At 42.8% G+C, this 23,952-nt stretch overlaps 1 protein-coding gene across 7 annotated transcripts in view; it reads left to right on the forward strand.

Annotated features, from left to right (window-relative positions):
• The window catches only part of PLEKHM3 (pleckstrin homology domain containing M3), a 227,145-nt gene that overhangs the window by 90,339 nt on the left and 112,854 nt on the right, over positions 1-23,952 (forward strand). For all 7 annotated transcript variants that reach the window (XM_070070294.1, XM_070070295.1, XM_070070290.1 and 4 more), the window contains one exon: positions 12,045-12,238. In XM_070070294.1, coding sequence (XP_069926395.1) covers positions 12,045-12,238 — 194 coding nt within the window. The remainder of the gene's footprint in view (positions 1-12,044; positions 12,239-23,952) is intronic.

The raw sequence follows: 23,952 nt of genomic DNA on the forward strand, positions 1-23,952 counted from the left end.
CAGAGTTATCATTCTTTCCTTTGCATCTTGTACTCGACACTTGTATAGCCTATAAATATATTTGCCACGTGTGTATTAGATAAAAACATATTTAGAAGGAAAGAGAGCTAATTGAGTTTGGTTTAATGGGTTTAGTAGATTAATCAGCCTGGAGCAGGCCTTTGACAGCTAAGTAAGGTGCATGGAGAGCAAGTGAATGGGCAGGCCTAGTCCCATGATCCATTGGGAACTTGGGCTGGTGGCAGCTGCCTGCAGAGTACACCCAATTAGTGGAGCAAAAGCAGAAAAGGTAGCACTGAATGAGGAAAATGAAAAAAGCAGGCCTGGTTCATGAAGGCAAGAAATGGAGAAGGAGATCCAGGGCTGTTTGCAGGGAGCCCTGGAGGCTACAGAATCATCAGTGTAGCCATCATTGATCTTGGAGTCTACCAATCAGGATGTTTTGTTGCGCTCATTCAAGTGACCAGATTTGATTCCAAGAGGATGGATAGCTCATTGAAAGTATTTATTAGGGACACACACTTTAACCATACTGAACATGAGTAAAAGCTCCTTTGCCAGACACTTCTTCCCAAGTTCTCAGTGGGCCAGGGAGGGTTGTAGAGCGAGATCATAGCTGTTGAGTCTTATCTGGATCATCTCTTCCTGGCGTTAACTTGCTCTGTTCCATTTAGTCCAGTGTCTGTCTGTCTTTTCTCAGACACCAGGATTTAACTTAATGCATTTAATTGTGAAGGTCAACTCAGACCTATCAGTTTCCAACCCCAGAACTCGTCTGTTAGATCTGCCTGCTCTGCCTAATAGCAAGGATGTGGCTGGCTTGAATATCTCTTTAAAAGAAAGGAAAAAAGTTGATTTTGCAGAGCAAAGCAAAGTCTGTCATCTTAAGCATTTCCTTGTCTGTCCTGTGGAGTATTAATAATCCTAATTATTTTTAAAGTAAGATCTCATCTGTTTTCTGGTGTTCTGCAGATTGAATTGAACAACAAGATTATGAAGCAACTAAACCCCATCCTTGAATTCTATAGCCATTTTCTAATGAAATTCTCTTTGAAGATAACTTTCTTCTACACCCTGTTCAAATATATCAGGCATAACAAAGAGATGGTAAGGACCCCAGACAGCCTCAACTCTTTCTAAATATTTCCTCGTAGTTGTGCTTTATTAAAACATTTTTTTTGTATCCTAGCCTGCACATTCACATTCCATTTAATAAGGGGTTTTCCATGTTACACAAACCATTTCCTATCTCTGCATCTTGAAAGGCATTCAGAGCAAGCTCTGCTCCCTTGCAAAGCGGGAGAGCTCGCTGATGGGAAAAAACCCACTTGATCAGAGTCATTTGGCGATTTTGAGAACACACTGTAATTAAACTTAGTTTCCTGATTCCTCCTCAGTGCCCAGTTTAACAGAGCCAAGGGGTCGTATGGAAGACTTTGGCTATTCTTTTTCTCAGTAGAGATGTAGAGAGCTACTGGAAAGAAGACTTATACCAAAATAAGAAGTGCTTATTTTGCTATGGCAAATTATGGATGCTGTTTTTTTCCTTGCCTGATTTTTATTCTCCAGATTTTCAGTAATGTGATTGTATTTCTTTTATAATTTGATAAAATTTAACTATAATTGATATATTCTACTTGAAAATATATACATTAGAAATTATCCTGTTTACTATTTTTAAAATTTATTTGAGAGACAGAGCACTCCCATCCATTGGTTCGCTTTCCAAATGCCTGCCCCAAATGAACCTTTTTAATACCTCAGAATGATAAATATTTGTAATAAATAAATAATTGTTAATAATAGTAATAGATAATACATAAATAATTTATCTTGTGATGTATGACCTCAGAGTTTAATGTGATGAGGGAGGTTGTTTTCCTAAATACCTTGGGTTTACACTGCTGTACTTTTATTCTTTCTTCTTGTTTTGGGTATTGTATACCTTCACAAATTTCAGGATTCAAATAGTGTAAAAGGACATGCATATGTAGTTCTGCCCACCTCATTCAGCTTTCATAGGCAACCAAATTACTCCTTTAGTATTACTCCAGAGATATTTTACATATAAGTGTTTTTTTCTTACAAAAATGGCACTAAGCAATGTAGCCTACACTGTATTTAGAAAGCTTTCCATTTAGATCATAAAACTAACTCTCTTGAACTTTTTGTAAAAGTTTGTTTATTTTCACTTTATTTGGAAGGCAGAGAGAAAAGAAAGCGAGAGATTTTTTCCATTTGCCAGTTCATCCTCCAAATGCCTATAGCAGCCAGGGCTGGACCAGGCCAAATTCAGGAGCCTGGAACTTAATCCAGGTCTCCCACATGGATGACAGGGACCCAAGTACCTGAGACATCATCTGCTGCCTCCCAAAGTTCACATTAGCAGGAAGCTGGATCGGAAGCAGAGGATCTAGGACTTGAATGCTAATGTGGAATGCAGGCAGGCATCTCAAGTGATATCTTAACCATGGCACCAAATGCCTGCTTCCTCTTTCTTTTCTTACAGTCACTTCATATTCCAACAAGAATGACACATTCTTACATACACAAGTGTATGTGCTCATGCTAACTTGTCTAACCAGTCCTGTTCAATGGATGTTTAGGTATTTCCTTTCTTTTACTATTATGAACAGTGGTTTAATGAATAGCTTCATACATTATTTTGAATAAAAGTGATTTCATTCCTGAGCAAGACTATCTGTAGATGGCATCCTTGATGTAGCTGTGCACATTCGTGAGTTTGCTGGACATTGCCAACTTGCCCTCAGTTTGGGTTGTAGTATGTCTCTTTTTTTTTTCTTTAAGTAATTTATTTAAGGATTGGGGATGCAGGGCAGAGAGAGACAGAGAAAGAAAGAGATCTTCCATCTCTAGTTCACTTCCAAATAGTGAGGCCACAGCCTGGAACTTTATCCAAGTCTCCCACATGAATGGCAGAGACCCAAATACTTGGGCCATTCCATACTGTCTTCCCAAGCATTTTAGCAGGAAGCTGGACTGGAAGTAGAACAGTTGAGGCTCTAACCAGCATTACCACGTGGGATGCCAGTTTTTGTAAGCAGTGGCTTTATCTGCTGGGCTGGGCTACAGTGCCAACCCACTATTGTGTTTCTACCTTGAATCTTCTTGAACAATGATAGGTACCATTGTTCCCTTAGTAACAGTATGTCAGCTATTACTTCTGTTGTCACTGTGCTGCCTCTAGCTGCCCTTCCTTTTTTTTGTCTTTATTGACCCTAAGTATGTTATGAATTTAGAAACAAATAACCAAGCTGTTAGAATTCTGTCTAAAGTAGGAATGTGTAGTTCAAAGTCACGGCTGGGATTTCATAAATTACTCATTTATCTGTTGATGTTCCAGACACTGGGGACGTAGTCCCTGCCCTCCTAAAAGCTCTTATTCCAGGATAAAGAATGAAATACATAAATAAATGACTTTTGGATAAATGAAATGTTACTGGACTTTAGTTTTTATTTTACAGTTAAATGGGAGACTCATGTCAGGGCACTGCCTAATTACATAATAGACCAGTCTCCATTTGTAGCCTACTTGCTTTCTATTTGACAGGGAGGAAAGGCAGAGAAGGGCTTGAGATCGCCTGTTTCATAGAACCATGAGCTGATAGGTTGTGGTAGAATAACTTAAAAATGAAAAGAACCATGAATGTAAACGATGCTGAACAACATGAAGTGAGGCATCCAGAGATGTGAGTTCCTGCTCCAGTCTTGCCACGAAATGACCACACATAAGTTACTTATGCTCTCTGAGTTAAATTTTCTTCTTCCTTTCTTTCTTTAAAGGTTTATTTTATTTATCTGAAAGGCATGGCTACAGAAAATGGGAGAGACAGAAAGAGAGAGAGAGAGAGAGCGCGTGAGCGCTTCCATCTGCTGATTTACTCTCCAAATGCTCTCAATGGCTGGGACTAAGCCAGGCTGAAGCCAGGAGCCTGGAACTCCATGTGTGTCTCCCACGTGGGAAGCAGGGGCCCAAGCATTTGAGCCATTGTCCCATGTTTTCCCAGGCACATATAGACTGGAAGTGGTGCAGCCAGGACTTGCACTGGCACTCCAGTATGAGATGCCAGCATTGCAGACAGTGGCTTAACCTGATACGCCACAACCTTGGCCCATGGACTCAGTTTTCTCTTCTATTAGTGTAAGTAGTGGGTTAATTTAATGTTTCTCAAAGTGGATTCCATGAAGCATTAATAAGTCCTGTATATGTCAATGGGTGTTACTCAAAAAGAGGGCTCTACAGGAAGGCCACTGGTAGGCAGTGGTAGGAGATTTAGAAAGGGGTTCCCCAGGAAAACACAGTCCAACAAGCTCACAGCCTGGCAGGGAGTAGAATGTGTTAGAGACCTTTCCTCCAGGGATGAGCAGACCTAGGCTGGATTTCATCTCCTACCTTCTTGCTCCTCAGAATTCTTGCACAACATGAAATAGCTTCCCTGTGTCTAGGTTAAGCAGATTTTCTTTAGTACAAGGTATCTCAGGGTTTTTTGTTTTGTTTTATTTTTTAATTAATTTTAATTATGCATATTTTTGGTGTACAGAGTGATAATTTGATACATGCATTCATTGAGTGATGATCAAACCAGTTCCTTAGCATCTCCATCTTCTTAAACATTAAAAAAATTTTGGGGTGCTGGCACTGTGGCACAGTGGGTTCAACAACCTTCTGCAGAGCCAGCATCCCATATGGGCACTGGTTCAGGCTTTGACTACTCCATTTCCAGTCTAGCTCCCTGCTAATGGCCAGGGAAAGCAGTGGAAGAAAGCCCAAGTGCTCAGGCCCCTGCACCGACACGGGAGACTCGGGTGAAGCTCCTGGCTCCTGGCTTCCACCTGGCTCAACCTTGGCTGTTGAGATGGTTTAGGGATTTTCCATTCCATTTGGATGGAAAATCTCTCTGTCTCTCTCTTTCTCTGTCTCTGTAACTGTGACTTCAAATAAATAAATAAATAAATCTTTTTTAAAAATTTTTTGATTAGCCTGTAATAATTGTACATACTTATGGGACACAGTGCAATATTTCAATAAATGTGTATGGTGTATACTGATCAAACAAGATGATTAATGGCTCCTTCTCCTTGTCTCAGACTTTTAATATACTAACATTTTGCCCTGTGAATTACTAAGAAAACCAAGAGCTGTGTGGTCTATTTCTTGTTGGACCTCAGAATATCTTTTTGTGTGTGTGGGGCTGGTATTCCTTGGATCACAGGTTGAGAAAATTGAGCTAGATTATCTTCACCAGTCCTTGTTATTCTTAGATTTTATGTTTGATGTTGATACATTTTCTTCCCTTAGAAAAATGAATCCTCTCCATTACTATCACCACCACATCATCATCTCTAAATTTTTGTCTATGGTTATATAGCCCTTTTGCCCCATTACTTTCCCAGGACTGCTTTTGAGGAGGAATGTACCAGAAGACCACAGCAGAACTTCTCTCTCAAGATTATGCAAACTTCAACAACATTTGAAAACTTTGTTTTTAAGAAGTAGGTGTCAAAAAAAAAAAAAAAAAAAAGAGCAGTTGTCCCCAGCATAGCAAAAGACAAACTATATTCAAATTTTTACCATTGGCACTTAATGTTCAATTCAAATAGCACTTTTTTTACTTATAAACAAATATGTATAGATATCAGATTTGGTCATGATTAGTTTGTAGCTAAGTATGATGTAGGTGTGATGTTTCCACCAGTTCCTGAATGAGAGACAGAGGAGGAAACCTGTTTCTCCCAGGACTTGCTCCTTCCTATCTCTCTTGAATCATATGGATTACAGGGCTTTGTAAAAGAATCCATTCACAAACTACAGCACAACAGAATCAGAGTTGAGTTCTTATAGCTTTAAACACTTCAATTTATAAACTAAAAGAGCTATGGAAAGAAATTTGTTTATATGAATAATATTAATATCTTCACTAAATATTAACCATTGCTTGATGAAATACTAATAGGCCAGTAGGTTTAAAAAATGAATCTTTGACCCAGTAAAAATTGATTCTAACGTGAATGAAGTAGGATCTTGGACAAGAGTGCTAGTCAGGCAGCTGAGGGTATTGCCGAATGCTATGCCAGCATTCCATATGAGCATCCAGTTCGAGTCCTGACTGCTCCACTTCCAATCCAGCTCCCTGATAATGTGCCTGGAAAGATGATGGAAGGTGTTCCAAGTGCTTGGGCCCCTCTACCCACGTGGGAGACCTGGTTGGAGATTCAGGCAGCTGGCTTCAGCCTGGCCCTGTCTTAGATTGTGACCATTTGGGGAGTGAACCAGCAGATGGAAGATCTTTCTCTCTGTTTCTCCTTCTCTATCTGTGACTTTGCCTTTTGAATAAATAAAATATATATATTATTTTAAAAAGAGTGCTAGGGGCCAGCTCTGTGGTATAACAGGTAAAGCCACCATCTGCAGTGCTAGCAGCCCATATGGGCACCAGTTCAAGTCCCGACTGCTCTACTTACAATCCTGCTCCCTGCTAATGCACCTGGGAAAGCAGTGGAAGATGACCCGAGTGTGTGGGCCCCCGCACCCACGTGGGAATTCCAGAAGAAGCTCCTGGCTCCTGGCTTCAGATCAGCCATTTGAAGAGTGAACTAGCAGTTGGAAAATCTCTCTCTCTCTCTCTCTCTGCCTTTCTGTAACTCTGACTTTAAATAAATAAATCTTAAAAAAAAAAAAAAAAAAAAAAGAGCGTCAAAACCAGTCCCTTTTTTTTTTTTTTTTTTTTTTTTTTTTTTTTGACAGGCAGAGTTAGACAGTGAGAGAGAAAGACAGAGAGAAAGGTCTTCCTTCTGTTGGTTCACTCCCCTAATGGCTGCCACGGCCGGTGCTGCGCTTGATCCGAAGCCAGGAGCCGAGTACTTTCTCCTGGTCTCCCATGGGGTGCAGGGCCCAAGGACCTGGGCCATCCTCCACTGACCTCCCAGGCCACAGCTGGACTGGAAGAGGAGCAACCGGACAGAATCCGGCGCCCTGACCGGGACTAGAACCCGGGATGCCGGCGCCACAGGTGGAGGATTAGCCAAGTGAGCCACAGCGCCGGCCAGTCCTTTTTTTTTTTTTGTAAGCAGAATATTGAGCTCATCTATTTGCAGGTGACTCTGAGCTGAGTTGTTATTTACATCAGAAATGCACTTAGGCTCATGTTTTTCGTAATTTTGATTGGCAAGAGTTAGGACAGTAGCTCTTAGTTGGAACATTCTCAGTGTTCACATATAAGTCATGTAATATTTATGTTAACAAGAAAGAAACTTTCTCTCACATAAACTTTATCACCTAAGAATATCATTGGCTTCTTCCCCCCCCCCCTTTTTTTTTAACAGTTTGTGTTCTAAAAAATGCTTTTCATTTCTTGTTGAGTTTGAGAATGGCATCGTTAAGCCAGGATACAGAACTTAGGAAATCAGTGGGGATTCAATACTCTATTTTGCAAAACTAGTGTTTCATGCCAAATTTGAGTTCTCTCAAGAATGCCCTCACCAGCCTTAGTGGCTGATTTGCAAGAACTTGAGCTTGTACTCACCCGTGCTGCCAAGAATGGCCTCTGTGGCAGGTATTTGTTCACAGGCGTGAGCAGCAGTGGATTGATGGGCTCCATGTGCTTCTTGCTGGTTAACAGCCTGGGAAGGCAGTGCCTTCGATGGTGTTGAGACCACCTCTGTTTTTATTTTTCGTAATTTCAGTTTATGAATACTAATGTCAGTAGCTGCCATCCCATTTGTCTCCCTGCTTTTACTGTCTCTGTAAAAGATTTTTTTTTTTCTTTTGAGCTTAAGTACCACCTGAAGAGAGAAGCCTTTTAAGGCCTGGGAGACTGAGCAGTGCCCTTTGTCCTTCTGTTCACCTACTAAAAGGTAGCCCTGTTAGCCTAATTCAGCAGGGGCGCTGACTCAGTATAAACACTGCTCAATAGAGCCAGAAAGACTAATTGAATTGTACAATACATCATTTTTTAGCAACAGTTTCAAGTGGATTGTACTTCGTTTCCCAGAACACCATTAGTTTTTTCCTCATTTAAGATATTTAAATACAGCAAATATTTAAACATGTTAGAGAAAATATTTAAATCCAATTCTGCCTTTTCCCACTGAACTGTGAGCTACCTGAGGACAACTGGACCAAGCCTGTTTCACCTTCCACGGCAGTATCTGGAACGTTCCTGTGTCTGTATGCCTTGAGAATAAGAGCGTTATTTAGTTCTGTTACTTTGGGATAACTATTATTTTCAGCCTGATTCAACAGTCAAAGGATTTGGTGAATTTTAGGTGACCCTCTTGGGACATGGATTTGCAAAGGCCATAAATTTCTCTAAGTCTGTAACACTGGAGGATGCCATACATCACACAACACAACAGGTACCTCAAAAGTAATTGCTTATAAGGAACAAACATAAGATCTTTATTTAACATAAATGCATTTTTTGCATCACTCTAAGGAACGTAAATTTGGGTATGATCTTTACAATAGCAAATGATAACATTGAATTTCATGTATGTATATAATACATTTGTGTTTGTAGTTCACCCACCATGGCCATGCATTTAATTATCACATGCGCATGTTAGGGGTTTTGTCCTTAGGTCTGCCTATGGCACTCTCCACTCTTGCCCACCAAGTGAATTTCTGTTTATCTTTCTGGACCAGATCCTGTGTGATCTGCCTTTCCAGGCCTATCTTGACTCCTAGCCCTCTGCCCACTGGAGAGTGGATTTCCCCCTCCAGTGGGCCTCATCGTACTTCTTTTTCTTCAGGTCAACAGCCTTCATGCTGTATATGGTTTTTGTTCTCAGTCTTTGTTATTCATGCTAAACAGTGAGCCCATTGAGGTAGGGACTATCTTTCTTACCCTCATTAATAAGCGAGCCTGAAATGTGGAATATAGTGGATTTTCATTGTTCTTTTTTTTTTAAGGTTTATTTATTAATTTGACAGAGTTACGCAGAGAGGGAGAGACAGAGACAGAGACAAAGACAGAAATCTTGCATCTACTGTCTCACTCCCCAGGTGGCCTCAATGAGCCATCTTCCACTGCTTTCCCAGGTGTATTAGCAGGGAGCTGCCTAGCAAGTGGAGCAGCCAGGAGTTGAGCTGACACTCATATAGGATGCCAGAGGTGCAGGTGGTGGCTTAACCCACTGTGCCACAAACTGGCCTCTCAGTGTTCTTTTCAACAAGCAGAAGTGCTTATTTGTTTTAATGTTGAATTCCAGTCTTGCTTCTAGAGAGGTTTCAGTGGAAACTTTCTGAAGAGGTTTTATCTTCCATAAATAGAAATTGAGCCAACTCTTTATAAGTGATATCCCTTGCCAGTCTACATCTCAGTATCAGTAAATTGTTACATGGAGTCTCAAACATTACCACATGTTATGCATTAAGCTGCTCCCTCTGTAACTCAGATGCCTTGTGCTTTCCATGAATTGTGTTTGTTTGTTGTTTAAGCTTGATCTATTTACTTTAAAGGCAGAGTTACAGAGAGACAGAGGGAGAGTCAGAGAGAAAAGTCTTCCATCCTCTGGTTCACTCCCCCAGATGGCCACAATGGCTGGAGCTGTGCTGGTTTGAAGCCAAGAGCTTCTTCAGGATCTCCCATATGAGTGCAGGGGCCCAAGCATTTGGATCATTCTCTGCTATTTTCCCAGGCACATTAGCAGGGAGCTGGATCAGAAGTGGAGGAGCCCGGACTCAAATTAGCGCCCTTTTGTGATGCCAGCACCACAGATAGCAACTTCACCTACTACACCATGGCTCCAGCCCCAACAGATACACTATTTTTACTGATGACAACAGTGACATTTTAAAATCAACTTTCATAGTCTTGTCATTTACTATCAAAAGTGAATATAGAATTGGATGGATAAAGTGACCAGGGTCAGCCCCAGTTCAAAGTTGTTCTAATAAAAACAACACCTTCAAGGTCTCTGAAGTGGTATGTTTGAGTCTGTTTTCTATGCAGTCAAGTCATTTTGTATTTAATACCTTTCTCTTTTTGAATATCATTTTATTCCTTTTGAATTTTATAATGTGTGTGGCTTGCATATATTTTTAAAGTATTATGAAATACATAGTATATATGCACATATATATTTATGTAGTTTTTTAAAAATTGTCATTACTGTTGAGTCTTAATGAATTCCATTTTTTCTTTTTATTTTGCAATAATTATAGATTCACAAGATATTACATAGATAGTACAGAGTCGTGTGTACCTTTCACTCAGTTTGGTCCATTGGTTACATCTTAGGTGGCACAGTACAGTATTCTAAAAATAGAACTCCATGGTGTCGGCATTGTGGTGCAGTCGGTTAAGCTGCGGCCTATGGCTCTGGCATCTTGTATGAGTGCCAGTTAGCTTTCCAGCTGTTCCATTTCTGATCCAGCTCCTTGCTAATGCACCTGGGAAAGCAGTATAAGATGGCCCAAGTACTTGGGCCCCTGCCACCATCCTAGGAGACTGAATGGAGTTCCAGGCTCCTGCCTTCAACCGAAGGCCAATGCAGCCATTTGGTGAGTGACAGCAGATGGAAGACCTCTCTCTCTTACTCGCTCACTCTCTATCTGTTGGTCCCTTGTAACTGCCTTTCAAATAAGTAAGTAAATCTTTAAGAAAACGAAAGAGGGGCAGGCTTTGTGGCTCAGCTGATTAAGTACCACCTGCAATGCTGGCATCCCATATTGGCTCTGGTTTCAGTCCTGGCTGCTCCACTTCCAATCCAATTCCCTGCTAATGCACTTGGGAAAGCAGCAGAAGATGGCCCAAGTCCCTAGGCCCCTGCCACCCATGTGGGCTCCTGGCTTCTGGCTTTGACCTGGCCCAGTCCTTGTTTATTGCAGCCACTTAGGGAATGAAGCGGTGGATGGAAGATTCATTCTCTCTCCCTCCCTCTCTTCTTCTTTCTCTGTAGCTGTGCCTTTCACACAAATAAATAAATCTTTAACAAAACAAAACAAAAAAGAACTCCAGGCCGGCGCCTCAGCTCACTAGGCTAATCCTCCACCTTGCGGCGCCGGCACACCGGGTTCTAGTCCCGGTCGGGGCGCCGGATTCTGTCCCGGTTGCCCCTCTTCCAGGCCAGCTCTCTGCTGTGGCCAGGGAGTGCAGTGGAGGATGGCCCAGTGTGGGGAGCAACCCGGACTAGACTAAGTTACTGGAATTAAGACTTATTCTATGCATCTGCTCTCCTACAATATGGTGCTGGGAGAGGAGAAAACAGCTTCTACCCAGCTGCCTCCAGTTCAACCAATAAACTGTAGGACTTGCTCCTGATTGGAGAGCAGCGTACTCGGCGTGTGGGCAGCCGAGTTAGGATTGGCGGAGGAGGACTATAAAGGAGGAGAGAGACGGCATGCACCAGGAACATCTATGGGGAACATCTAGCTGAAGGAACACCCGTGCAGCCCCCGAGAGACCCGGCCGGCGGTGTGCCGCTCCCCTGCGGAAGTGGGGAATGTGGCCAGGGGGAACTGCCCTTCCACGGAGGTGGAAGGGATAGTAGCCAACCCGGGAAGAACCAGCAGCAAACCCGGGGAGGGCCGAGCAGACAGAAAGAACAGCGCAGGGTCCTGTGTCGTTCCTCCACGAAGAGGGGGAGCGACAGCCCAGGTCCTTGGGCCCTGCACCCCATGGGAGACCAGGAGAAGCACCTGGCTCCTGCCATCGGATCAGTGCGGTGCGCCGGCCGCAGCGCGCCGACCGTGGCGGCCATTGGAGGGTGAACCAACGGCAAAGGAAGACCTTTCTCTCTGTCTCTCTCTCTCTCACTGTCCACTCTGTCAAAAAAAAAAAAAAAACCTCCAGTAAATAGTAAATAGACATTGGTATAATGGGTCAGTCTAGCTGTGTCATTTTATCACATGTGTAGATTCATTTACCAGTTGAGAAGGCAACATTTATGTTGAGTTCAACTGTGGGCTTTTTCATTTGGCTTCATTCAGAAAATTGATATTTAAGCTGTGGTTCCTACTTTGAGCAGGTGCAGAAAGCTGGCTGATCCTCCAGAACTGACTGACCAGGCTTGTTTTGCAGGTGTCCAAGCAGGCCAAAGAGTTTCTGGAGTATGTGTACGAAGAGCCGCTGATCGACATCCAGCAGGAGAACCCCATGCTGTACCTCCACGCCGAGCCGCTGGCCAGTGTGGTGCGGCTGCGGCAGCAGCTCAAGTCACTCCGAGCCTATCTGTTCAGCTGCCGGGCAGCCGTGGCCGAGGATCTGCGCCGCAGGTAAGAGTTGTAGTGTCAGCCGCTGCAGTTTGTTTTTTCTTTCCTACCCTAGGAGAATGGTTAGATGCTCTCCTAGTGCCTCTCCAACAGGTCTCATGGTCTCTAATTCTGTGGCTCTCCCTCCACCTCTGCACCACTACTTCTCTCTGGGCTCATCTTTGACTTTTTCCTCTGAGCCTCTCTGTTTGAGCCAAGCAAAATGAAAACAATGCCTGGTGCAACCGAAGGCTTCTAACCCCAGGATGGAGCATGCGGGACCATGAGGGCTTCTCACCCGTGTGCTGATTTCAGTTATCATAGAAGTACCTACCGCTTTCAGATTGTTTTATATTTTTCCCAAATTAACTTCCTACTTATCATCAATAAAAGCATGTATGTTTAAAATGTTTCATGACTAAAAAACATTTTTGGTGGGAATAAGAAGGTGGTTATTAAAATCTTACTTTCCATGCAGAAACAAATAACCAAACTTGGTAAATGATGCAAGTGGTAGAGCTGGAATTAAAATGCCCAGGCTCTGCTTTTTCACTTACCACTGGTGCAGGTTACTTCTCCATAGCTTAGATAGCCTTTAGTTCATAGAGTGCTCAAGTCTAAATCAGGCTCGGATTCTGAAAATAAAATTGAAATTAAAATGTGCCTGCTCTCATAAAATTCCTTCTTTTACAGTAAGCTTTTATAGGCATTTAAATTCCTGCCCTTGGTGTGTATGAACTAGCTTAGGCTTGAAATAATAGTTGATGGTGTTCGTAAGTCCCTAAAAATACCTTTTTAATTTTTTTGTTTTGTTTTAATAGAAATGACCAGCAGCATACATTAGTCATGTTAAATGTTCTTGGAGCTAAGCCTGTCTATGTTAGAACCTTTGGGAAGTATTAATGTGATAGAGTTTGCAATTTGAGCTCCAATTAGATCCAAAGAAATTGACATAACCCCAGGCATCTGAAGAAGAAATTTCAAAAAGAATTAAAAGTAGATAGTGAAGGACACATAATATGTAGACAAGCTCTCATAAAATAATAATGAAAAGGCAGATCCATAAAGCAAAATTCTTCTCGGTAGTAGTCATTCTATTACCTAGTTGTTTTTCACAAAGCAATTGGGATTTATACTTATACTTTTTAGGGATTCTAAAGCAGATCTTAATTTCAAAAGATTGGTTTTTTCCTGGAAGGCAATAGAATCACATGCCTCAAACTAGTTTACCAACTAAACTAAATATAAGATTTTTAATGTTCAAAGTATTTTTGTTCTATTATTTTCAGTACCTCCTGGTTTTGCTCAGAGTATATTTTTCTTGTGCTTATATTTTTAGATGATATTAAAATCTACACATGGGAATCATGTTAGGTACCTTTCTGGTATAATGTTTTGCTTTGGTTAAAATATGCCAAATCAGGGCACACATTTAGAATTAAATGGGAGGTCCGCTCCCTGTGGATGACTAAGTACCCTCCTCTATGCCAGCAGTCTGGTGGTTTACCACCATGTACTGTGCCTTATGGCCAGACCACCAGGAGAGAGATGGAAGTTCTAGAAAGAAGGCACTCCCAAAGCTATGAGAAAGAAGACAGCAGTTTTTTACCCTTTCCTTTCCTTTTTACCTTCTGGATTTGTCCGTGACCCTTGTATAATGCAAAGCCTAGCACAAGGTGGGTGCGCAGTAAGCCAAAGGAAAGAAGCAGGGAGGGAGGGATCAGTGGATATTAAGTGTTGCTTTAGACCACTGAGCCACGGCTAGTTTTGAGGGAGAGATCATCTTCAAATTATTTTTTTGTTTACCCATCTATCACCCTCAAATCAAATCATCCTCCCGGAATTTAGTTTGGTGCCATTTTGAAGTAACTCAGATTTTTCCTCTCCTTTTTACTTCCAATGTATCACCTTCATTGCAAATTAACTTATCTGTCTAACTTTAGTTTCTTCCTTCTCCCATCCAACTTTCGCTTGAGACAAATTATCAAAGTACAAGTATGGAATTTAAGAGCTGCCTATATCTAGCCCAGGGTTACTCTGCTCTAAACATCTGTACTTCAAGCAAACATTATTTAGCTCTTCCCTCAATATATTGTTATGAGAATTAAATTAATTTGTAACAACTAGAGTGTTGAAAACAGTGCTTTGAGAGTGGAGATGGGAGGACATTGTAGGGCAGCAAGTTAAGCCTGTACTTGGGATGCCCAGGTCCCACATCAGAGTGTGGTTCAAGTCCAGGCTGTTACACCTCCAATCCAGCTTCCTCCTCATGCACACCCTAGGAAGCAGCAGATGAAACCTTCATGTAGTGCCTGGCCCCTGGCTTCAGCATGACCAGCCCTGGCTGTTACAGCCATTTGGGGAGTGATCCAGTGGGTATAAGCAATCAATCAATCAATCTCTCTGTTTCTCTGTCTCTCTCCCTCTCCCTCCCTCCCTCTCTTTGTCACTTGGCCTTCTATATAAGTAAATCTTTTAAAAATAAAGTAGTTCTGTGTCAGGAGAGGAGTAAGCAAGGAAGTGAGTTGGAAAGCTAGCTAGGCACAGACTGCAGTTCCTAGGTTCTCAGTGCATAGGCACCCATGTGGCTGCTTCCTAACGTGGGTGGAGCAGAGTCTCCCTAAGAGCAAACATGGAGACACTGACGTACAGACGCTTAGAGGAGGCGCATTGATATATATATATATATACACACACACACATATATATATATACACATATATATACATATATTTAATTTGTGATTTTAGATTCCCTATACTTTTTTTTATTTTTTGACAGAGTTAGACAGTGAGAGAGAGAGAGACAGAGAAAGGTCTTCCTTTCCCCATTGGTTCACCCCCCAAGTGGCTGCTGTGGCCGGCGTGTTGTGGCCACTGCACCGATCTGAAGCCAGGAGCCAGGTGCTTCCTCCTGGTCTCCCATGCGGGTGCAGGGCCCAAGGACCTGGGCCATCCTCCACTGCACTCCATTGGAGAGCAACAACAGCAAAAACCCAAGAGAATCCAGTTCTTATCTAGTCGTAAATGACATTCTCTCCCTGCCTGGTTTTTACCTCAGTGTAAGAGTGGCCATTAATCTCCAGCAAGTAGGCCAGCATGCTGAAGACCTGTCAGCACCATATAAACAGAAAAAAGCAAACTGTTAATATTGCTGTCGCGAGAACACTGAAAACAGACTGATTAATCGTATTGGCACTCGCCTGCCAGGGAGCCAACTTTGGTCGTCACCTTATTAGGGAAGTCACAGTTGGCTTTCAGGCCTTTCCTTGTTATGACTGTCCAGTTTTCATCCTCACTGTTTTTCTGATTGTTGTTAAATAAACGCCTTGTCCTTGAACCCATACCGCAAATCTTGACTGGTGGGGTGATTAGTTTAGAAAAAGTCAGCATCCTCTGTGAAGCCTAAAATGTTTACAGTGCTGCAGAATCACTGTTTCTGAGGACTCCCAGATGGTGACCCTGCTGCCTTAGTTCAAGGCCCAGCTAGCTTTTCCTGGGAATTATTTACCATGTCGCACGTGAAGGTGCATGAACAACTGTGGAAAATCTCAGCATGCACGGCCGTGTCGGGACACATCCGGATCAGCAGCCACGAGGGGAGTCCTGGCCTCAGCCCTCCGCGTGTTGCTGAACGCATGGGAGGATGTGTGTAAATCGGAGGTCACAGACAGGCCCCGCACGGCTGGGCACCGCTGGCCCAGCAGATGTGATTTGTTTGGCCATGCAGAGGTGGCCCTCGTCAGATTTTGATTTGATGAAATAGTTAGTGATGTTTAAATAATCAGGGCTTTTCACATACACACAAAATCAACTTTCTGATTTCTCTTGGGAAACAGAACCTCTGATTACCACAGGGTTTACCTCATTTTTATATAGCAACAAGCAACTTTACATACTAGACAATCCACTTTGTCATACCCTCCACTGCTTCTGTTATCTCCCCAAACCCAGTACTACTGGGTTTCCTTTTTCTTAATTTATTTTTTACTTATTTGAGAGTCAGAGAAAGAGTGAGAGAGAGATAATCTATCCTCCTGGTTTACTCCCCAAATGCTCACAACAGCCAGGTCTGGGCCAAGCCAAAGCTAGAGGCTGGGAACTCATTACAAGTCTCCCACATAGGTGGCAGAGACCCAAGTGCTTGAGCCATCATCTGCTACTTCTCAGGGTGCTCGTTAGCAGGTAACTGGAATCAGGAGTGGAGCTGAGACTCAGGCACTCTGGACCCAGGCACTCTGACGTAGGATGTGTCCGCAGTGCCAACTGCTGCACCAACATGCATCCCTGCTGCCTGTTTTTCTTATCCCCAGCTCATTTATGGTAGCACTTGGGCCTGTAAGTATTTGAGGTTTTGACCTCAGCTGCATGGAATTGAATCCAATACTGGATCTGTAACTCTTATTTTGGTTGAGTGGTCCATCCCAAAGGGTGGTCTTAGATTTGACTTTCTTGGAAAACAAATACGACGATGCTTATAGAACTAGAAGAAATAACATCAGGTCAGCCTCGATGTCCCTTAGAAGCTAGGTTGCAGTGCCCCAGGGCTGGGGCCAGGGGATTACACAAGCCCTGCAGGCACCGGTAGTGTGAAGACTTGAGGCACCATGACCTGGTGCAGCATCCTTTGGTGACTCCTGGACACCTCAGAGCTAAAAGTTGGAGCTGAGTTGCTATGTCCAAGTGGGGCAAACTGAGAAAAGAGAATAAAGTGAGAGCACAAGCAGAGGTGGTTTCTTGTAGTCCCTGAAATTCCGCTGCCAGAGCTCACCAGTTTCTCTAATAGCCTTCAGAGTCGGTAGAGGAGGTCTGAGGATTAAGAGTTAATGCCTGGAACAGAGTGAGTGCTCAGCAAATGTTAGTAGCCGTGATCTTTATTATAAGTCAGTCAGAATTCAGGAGGAGCCAAGAGGTGAACAGGTAGAAAGGTGAACCAGCCTGAAGGCATCCAAGAGCCCAACCCTTATGGTTGGTGATAGAACCCATGTAGGAAATGGGTGGAAGATGGATGTGTGAGTACAGGGTAGAGTCAGGTCATGAAGATTCTTCAATACCCAACCATGACTGTTGCTTTATCCTGCAGGTAGCTGAACAGTCTACTATCCAGTAAGACCATTTTATGGCAGCATGTATGTTACAGGGAGTGGAAAGATGAGCCACGGGAGGCAGGATTCCCACTTAGACAATCAAGGAGTCAGGGTTCTGCCACAGCTTTCTGTTCAGAGCACACAGCCTCAGTAGGGCTTACAAGATGTGGGACTCCAATGGTGATTACAGCAGGGTCCTTCAAAGGCTACTTCCCCTAATCCCTTCCACTTGCTTGTATATTTAATGTCTTGCTCATCAACTTTCTTCACCTGTCCTATCACTTAACCTGCTAGTGGGAAAAATACTTTTTCCTGCTCATACTAGCTAAAGTCATATCTACTGTCCAGATTCTCAGAAATATGTTTCCTTTTTGCCCACCCACTTCTTATATGACCCTCACAGCCTAACCATGGATTGCGGTCTTCACTGACACTAACTTCCTGAGGCCTTCTCTCCTTGACTTCCTGGGCATTGCTGGCCACCCTTTCACCAGGCCTCTCTCCTCTTCTTTGCAGTCCGTCCTGTTTGGGTCCTTGCTACTTCCACACTGTGCTCTAACTCTGTGACATGAGAAATGCCCAACACGTGGGCTGTCCTTCTGCATGCTTCTCCAGCCCTAACAAGAGCCAGTGAGGCAACTGTGTGCAAGTTCATGTAAGATACCTCTTTCTCAGGAAATATTAGTGTCATCCAGGGAGTCATATTCCCTATAAATTTACAATGACTAAAAAGTGATGCGAGGGGCCAGCGCCATGGCACAGGTTAGTCCTTTGCCTGCGGTGCCAGCATCCCATATGGGCACCGGTTCTAGTCCTGGCTGCTCCTCTTCCAATCCAGCTCTCTGCTATGGCCTGGGAAAGCAGTGCAAGATGGCCAAGTGCTTGGACCCCTGTACCTGTATGGGAGACCTGGAGGAAGCTCCTGGCTCCTGGCTTCAGATTGGCACAGCTCTGGCTGTTGCAGCCAATTGGGGAATGAACCAGCGGAAGGAAGACCTTCTCTCTGTCTCTTCCTCTCACTGTCTGTAACTCTACCTGTCAAATAAATAAATAAAATCTTAAAAAAAAAAAAAAAAGTGATATGTGACCTGGCTCTCTTCCTTGAGGAGATTGCCCACTGGCTTGTTTTCCCCAGTCACCTACTGGGAATCTCCGCTGAAGTCTTTAAATGGAGTCATTATTTTTCCCTGAAAAATATATCCACTGTGGTCAGGTCTGTTTCAGTTAATCACCACATCATTCTTTCAGTTCTCCATAGTGTGAACCTTAACATTGTCCAGAAGTTTCACTTTGAGGTTCCCTCATAGCTGGGCACACCCTTCCTCTACTTTTCATTCCCACTTCCATTCCCTGAGTCTGTACTCTCATCACCTTATTTCCCTAATTGTCTAAGTGGGAATCCTGCCTCCCATGGCTCATCTTTCCACTCCCTGTTACATATATACTGTCATAAAATGGTCTTACTGGACAGTAGACTGTTCAGCTACCTGCAGGATAAAGCAACAGTCATGGTTGGGTATTGAAGAATCTTCATGACCTGACTCTACCCTGTACTCACACATCCATCTTCCACCCATTTCCTACATGGGTTCTATCACCAATCATAAGGGTTCCCTAATGGAACCCAACCACGCCACCTAGCCCAGATGACATGCCCCTGCCTCCAAGCCTGCTCTACTTAACTAGGCTACTCTTAGTGGAAGGCCAGCTCAAGTGCTGCCTCTTCCCATCTGTCCTTCGCAGCTGATCCTTTCTCTGATCTGATCCAGCAGTGGTCATCTGGACCACTCATGTGGCACTTTGGTGGCTAAATGGTTTTCATCTCCTTATGTGTGTACCCTTTCATGCTGGCTAGATTGGAAGGCTCATAAAGGTCAAGACTGTCCCATTCCTTCTCATAGGCTAAAATAGAAAACTATTACATACTATCCATGAAGTAGGAGCTTGTTAATAATTGTAATTGTGTCATACTTGTAGACCAACTTACTGTATATAAAATAATTATGATTTTACCAATTAAGAAGTATTTTCCTATAAAAACATGGTTTGTTCTTTACAGCAGCCCTTTAGGCAGGTAGGGCAGATAAAATTTAGAAAGAGGAAGAGTTGTGACAAAGCAGCAGGGTACATATAGGACCAGGATTTCTGATGCATCTGTTGCTGCTGCTTTCCCCAGGGAATTTGTTCTCAGTGAAGGTGAGGACCAGAGGTTTCTGTGCTGCTAAGAGGAGCCACTTGTAAGTCTCCTGAAACCTCGATTGAGGTCATTTTTGCAGAGTGCAAAGAATGACAGGGGGTGACAGACTGTGAGTAGGGTGCCAGCATTGCTGACAGGCATGCTGTGGTCACTGGCAGGTCCCAGCACCCATGGAGAGCCAGCCATGACAGTTGGCTTAGTTTCAATGAGTACATTTCCTCTAGGTCAGCATTTGCCAGACCTTTCTGTTTTCCAGACCTATAAACATAAAACAGAACTGTAGAGATATGTAAAGGATTGCCTTATATCTTTAGCCAGAGCATACATAAAAACAAGTAATACATTATCATCTATTTCTCACCATCATTTCATGTAAGAACATGATATCCCTTAAAAAAAAAAGAAAAAGAAAAATAGGTGAACAACCTCAGAGATCAAACTGCTTTTTAAAATCAAGTAGATTTAAAGTCATTCCATTCATTTTTTCCCCTCATTTTACCTTGGGCTGCTAAAAACATCACTAGATACCAGCTAAGTCATATTTTTTTCTTCTGAGTCCTGAAGCGAAATTATGTAGTGAAGTCATCCATTCTAGGGAAATTTCTGTGGATGATTGAGTATTTCTCCTTCTCTGTCATCAGAACTGTGACTTAGAGACTCAGGATGGCTGGCACAGCCAAAGTTCCCATTAGGATATAACTGTAAAACTAGTTTCCCTCCAAAACTAGGTGAGGGTAGTAGGCAATGCCAAGCCTGCTTTCCCAGTTACTTAGAGTATAATTGTGTCAGTTCTCAGGGAACATCAGGTGCTCTATGTTTGTCACATCTGTTCCCTGGCTTAAATGGTTCTGAAGCGACTTAATGGCTTGACTTGACAGTCTCGAGAAAATATGAAACTGGATTCTTCTGCCTTCTAAACTACCTCTTCTTATCTCTGGACTCATATTTCATTTGAAATTATAATATCCAGCATGACTTCCCACTGAACACTGAAATAATTCTATCATAAAGATTGTCATTTAAAAACTTTTTGAAGAATAGGCATTGTGGCTTAACAGGTGGTTAAGCTGCTACTTGGGAAACCCACATTTCCTTTCGGAGTGCCTGGTTTGGGTCCTGGCTACTCTATGCTTCCTGTTAGTGAGCCTGGGAGGTAGTGGGGGATGGCTCAGGTACTCAGGTCCCTGCCATGCCGAGGAAGACCAACATGGAGTTCCTGGTTCCTGACCTTGTCCTGCCTTAGCGCTGGCTGTTGTGGGCATTTGGGGAGTGAACCAATGGATGGAAAACCTCTCCTCACTCTGTTTATCTGTCTCTCCCTGTCACTCTGCCTTTCAAATAAACAAATTGTTTTTTAAAATATTTTTAATCATTTTCTTTTTAAAGAGAGGCATCTTCTACCCACTAGCTCATGCTCCACATATCCACAGGAGCCAAAGCTGGCCCTACTGAATCCAGGAGCTGGAAACTATCCAGATCTCCCACAAGGGTGGCAGAGATCCAGGTACTCAAGCCATCATCTCTCTGCTATCTCCCAGGATGTGCATTAGCAGGAAGCTGTGTTGAAAGCAGAGAAGCCAGGACTTGAACCAGGCACTCTGAAATGGAGTCCCAGGCAGCCACTTAACTGCTGTGCCAAATGCCTGCCTTGTTTGCCAAGCCGGGGTGGGATTGCAGGGAGAACTGTTTGTAATGTGTTCACTGGAGGTGAAGCTAAGTCCAAACATTGAAATATCCTTTGAAGGTCTAATAACATCTCAAACTTAACAGATCCAAAACTGACCTAAAATCTTTATGCCTCACCCCCACGTGCATTGCAGACTGCACCACTGGCACTTCTGTTCATGCAGTTATTCAGGCCACACACCTTCCTCCTACATTCCACATCAGGCTATCAGCAAACCCTGTCAGCTTCTGCTTCAGTTTTCACTTCTACCACCAGAGTCCATCTACATCTTTTGCCAGGCTTACTGCAGTAACTGGTCTCCCTGTTCTACCGTTGGCCCCCTCCAGACTGTTCCTAAGACTATAACTAGAGTTAATGTGTAAATTAGGTGTCGTCACTCCTGGCCCTAACTATGGAATACCTTCACCTCTCACTCCAAGCAAAAGATAGACTACAGACTCCTGCAGAGTCTCATCCCCCATTCCTTCTCTCTGTATTTCCCACTACTTTCCCAGGCACACTCAGCTTTCTGTTGGTCGTTAAGCACAAGGAGCTCTACAGAGTTGCTATACTTGCTTTTCCTTTCCACTGGTAACTGCAAAACCTGCTTCCACACCTCCTTTAGATCTTTTGGTAATTGTCACTTTATTTTAACTTGCAACTAGTATCTGCCTACCATATACCTCCTGTCTTCTTCCCCTGATACCACCCATAGATAACATGTGTTTCATTTTGTCTGTCCTCCTCTCTTAGGCCATCAGGGATGGACGTAGAGGCTGTGCATGCATGTATGGCCATATGCAGTGGTCCTGCTTCTCCGCTGGGTAGAAGCTGCACAGGTCATGGCTGTGTATCTGTTTTAGTCACTGCTATATCCTCAGGGCCTAGAACTGTACCTGACTTATGGTGATGGCTAATAAATGTTTGCTGAATGAAATACTGTTACCAAGATTCTGCTCACTCGATGTTGTCAGATTTCTTTTTTTCTTATTGCAAAAGAATTCTGTTCATCATAAAACACAAGAAAAAGGAAGCTTTCATTATCCTGCCACTTCGGTGCATATCCTTCCAGACATTTCTTCTGCAGATGATTTTCTCCCTTGTTAAAATGGTTCCATCTGATACATAGTATTTTCTTTTTTTCTTTAACTTTTATTTAATAAATATAAATTTCCAAAGTAAAACTTTCAGATTATAGCGGCTCCCCCGCCATAACCTCCCTCCCACCCGCAACCATCCCATCTCCCACTCCCTCTCCCATCCCATTCACATCAAGATTCATTTTCAATTATCTTTATATACAGAAGATCGATTTAGTATATATTAAGTAAAGATTTCAGCAGTTTGCACCCACACAAACACAAAGTATAAAGTACTGTTTGAGTACTAGTTATACCATTAATTCACATAGTACAACACATTAAGAACAGAGATCCTACATGGGGAGTAAGTGCACAGTAACTCCTGTTGTTGATTTAACAATTGACACTGTTATTTATGACGTCAGTAATCACCCAAGGCTCTTGTCATGAGCTGCCAAGGCTATGGAAGCCTCTTAAGTTTGCCAACTCTGATCTTATTTAGACAAGGCCATAGTCAAAGTGGAAGTTCTCTCCTCCCTTCAGAGAAAGGTACCTCCTTCTTTGATGACCCGTTCTTTCCACTGGGATCTCACTCACGGAGATCTTTCATTTAGGTCATTTTTTTTTTTCCACAGTGTCTTGGCTTTCCATGCCTGAAATGATATGTAGTATTTTCAAACTGATCATTTTAATTAGTATATTGAAAACATCTTTTTGTGCCAGTAATATTGGTCTAAAGCATCATGATCACTGAGTGAAGATGGTGTTTTGGTGTGTGAGCAAACCCACATATCACTGATCTTGGAGGAAGTAAATATGATTATTGTTCGGTGTACTGAACAGAAGATTGTATGAGCAATCTAATAATAAATAAGCTGGTAGAATCATTTTATGCCAATACCTCCTCTTCTCTCACCCTCTAAAAAGTCAGGCATAATAGGTGGAAAGATTATCTGATGCAGGGAGAAAAGATTGCATGCTCTTGGGAATCAAACATGTGTAATTCAGGAAGCTAGCTTAAGAACATATATCTTAAGGCAGCATAATTCTTACAACATAATCTAAACAGACTGGACTTGCTCTCTTTCTGAACATTATATATGGAATATCTCAAAACTGAACTGTGAGATCTAAGACTACAAAGTAGTTAACACTGAATTTTAGAAGAATAAGTCCTGGACCGGCACTATAGCGCAGCATGGTTAATGCCCTGGCCTGAAGTGCCGGCATCCCATATGGGCTCCGGTTCGAGGCCCGGCTATTCCACTTCTGATGCGGCTCTCTGCTATGGCCTGGGAAAGCAGTAGAAGATGGCCCAAGTCCTTGGACCCCTGCGCCCACGTGGGAGACCTGGAGGAAGCTCCTGGCTCCTGGCTCCTGGCTCCTGGCTCCAGATCAGCACAGCTCCGGCTGTTGCGGCCAACTAGGGAATGAACCATCGGATGAAAGACCTCTCTCTTTCTCTCTGCCTCTCCTCTCTCTGTGTAACTCTGACTTTCAAATAAAATAAAATAAAATAAATGTTTTTTAAAAAAAGTCCATTTTTGCAACAATACTATCACTAAATTAATTTAATCAAAAGACCAATAATTATTAGTGCTTCAAATGTACTAGTATCAATAATACTTCTCAAGCTCAGTGAGTGAATACAGCTATTTGTGTTCTCTGTAAAATTTAAGGTTAGCCAGACTTTTGTGTCTACTTTCC

Source organism: Oryctolagus cuniculus, chromosome 3 (genome assembly GCF_964237555.1).
Source record: "Oryctolagus cuniculus chromosome 3, mOryCun1.1, whole genome shotgun sequence".
NCBI lineage: Eukaryota > Metazoa > Chordata > Mammalia > Lagomorpha > Leporidae > Oryctolagus > Oryctolagus cuniculus.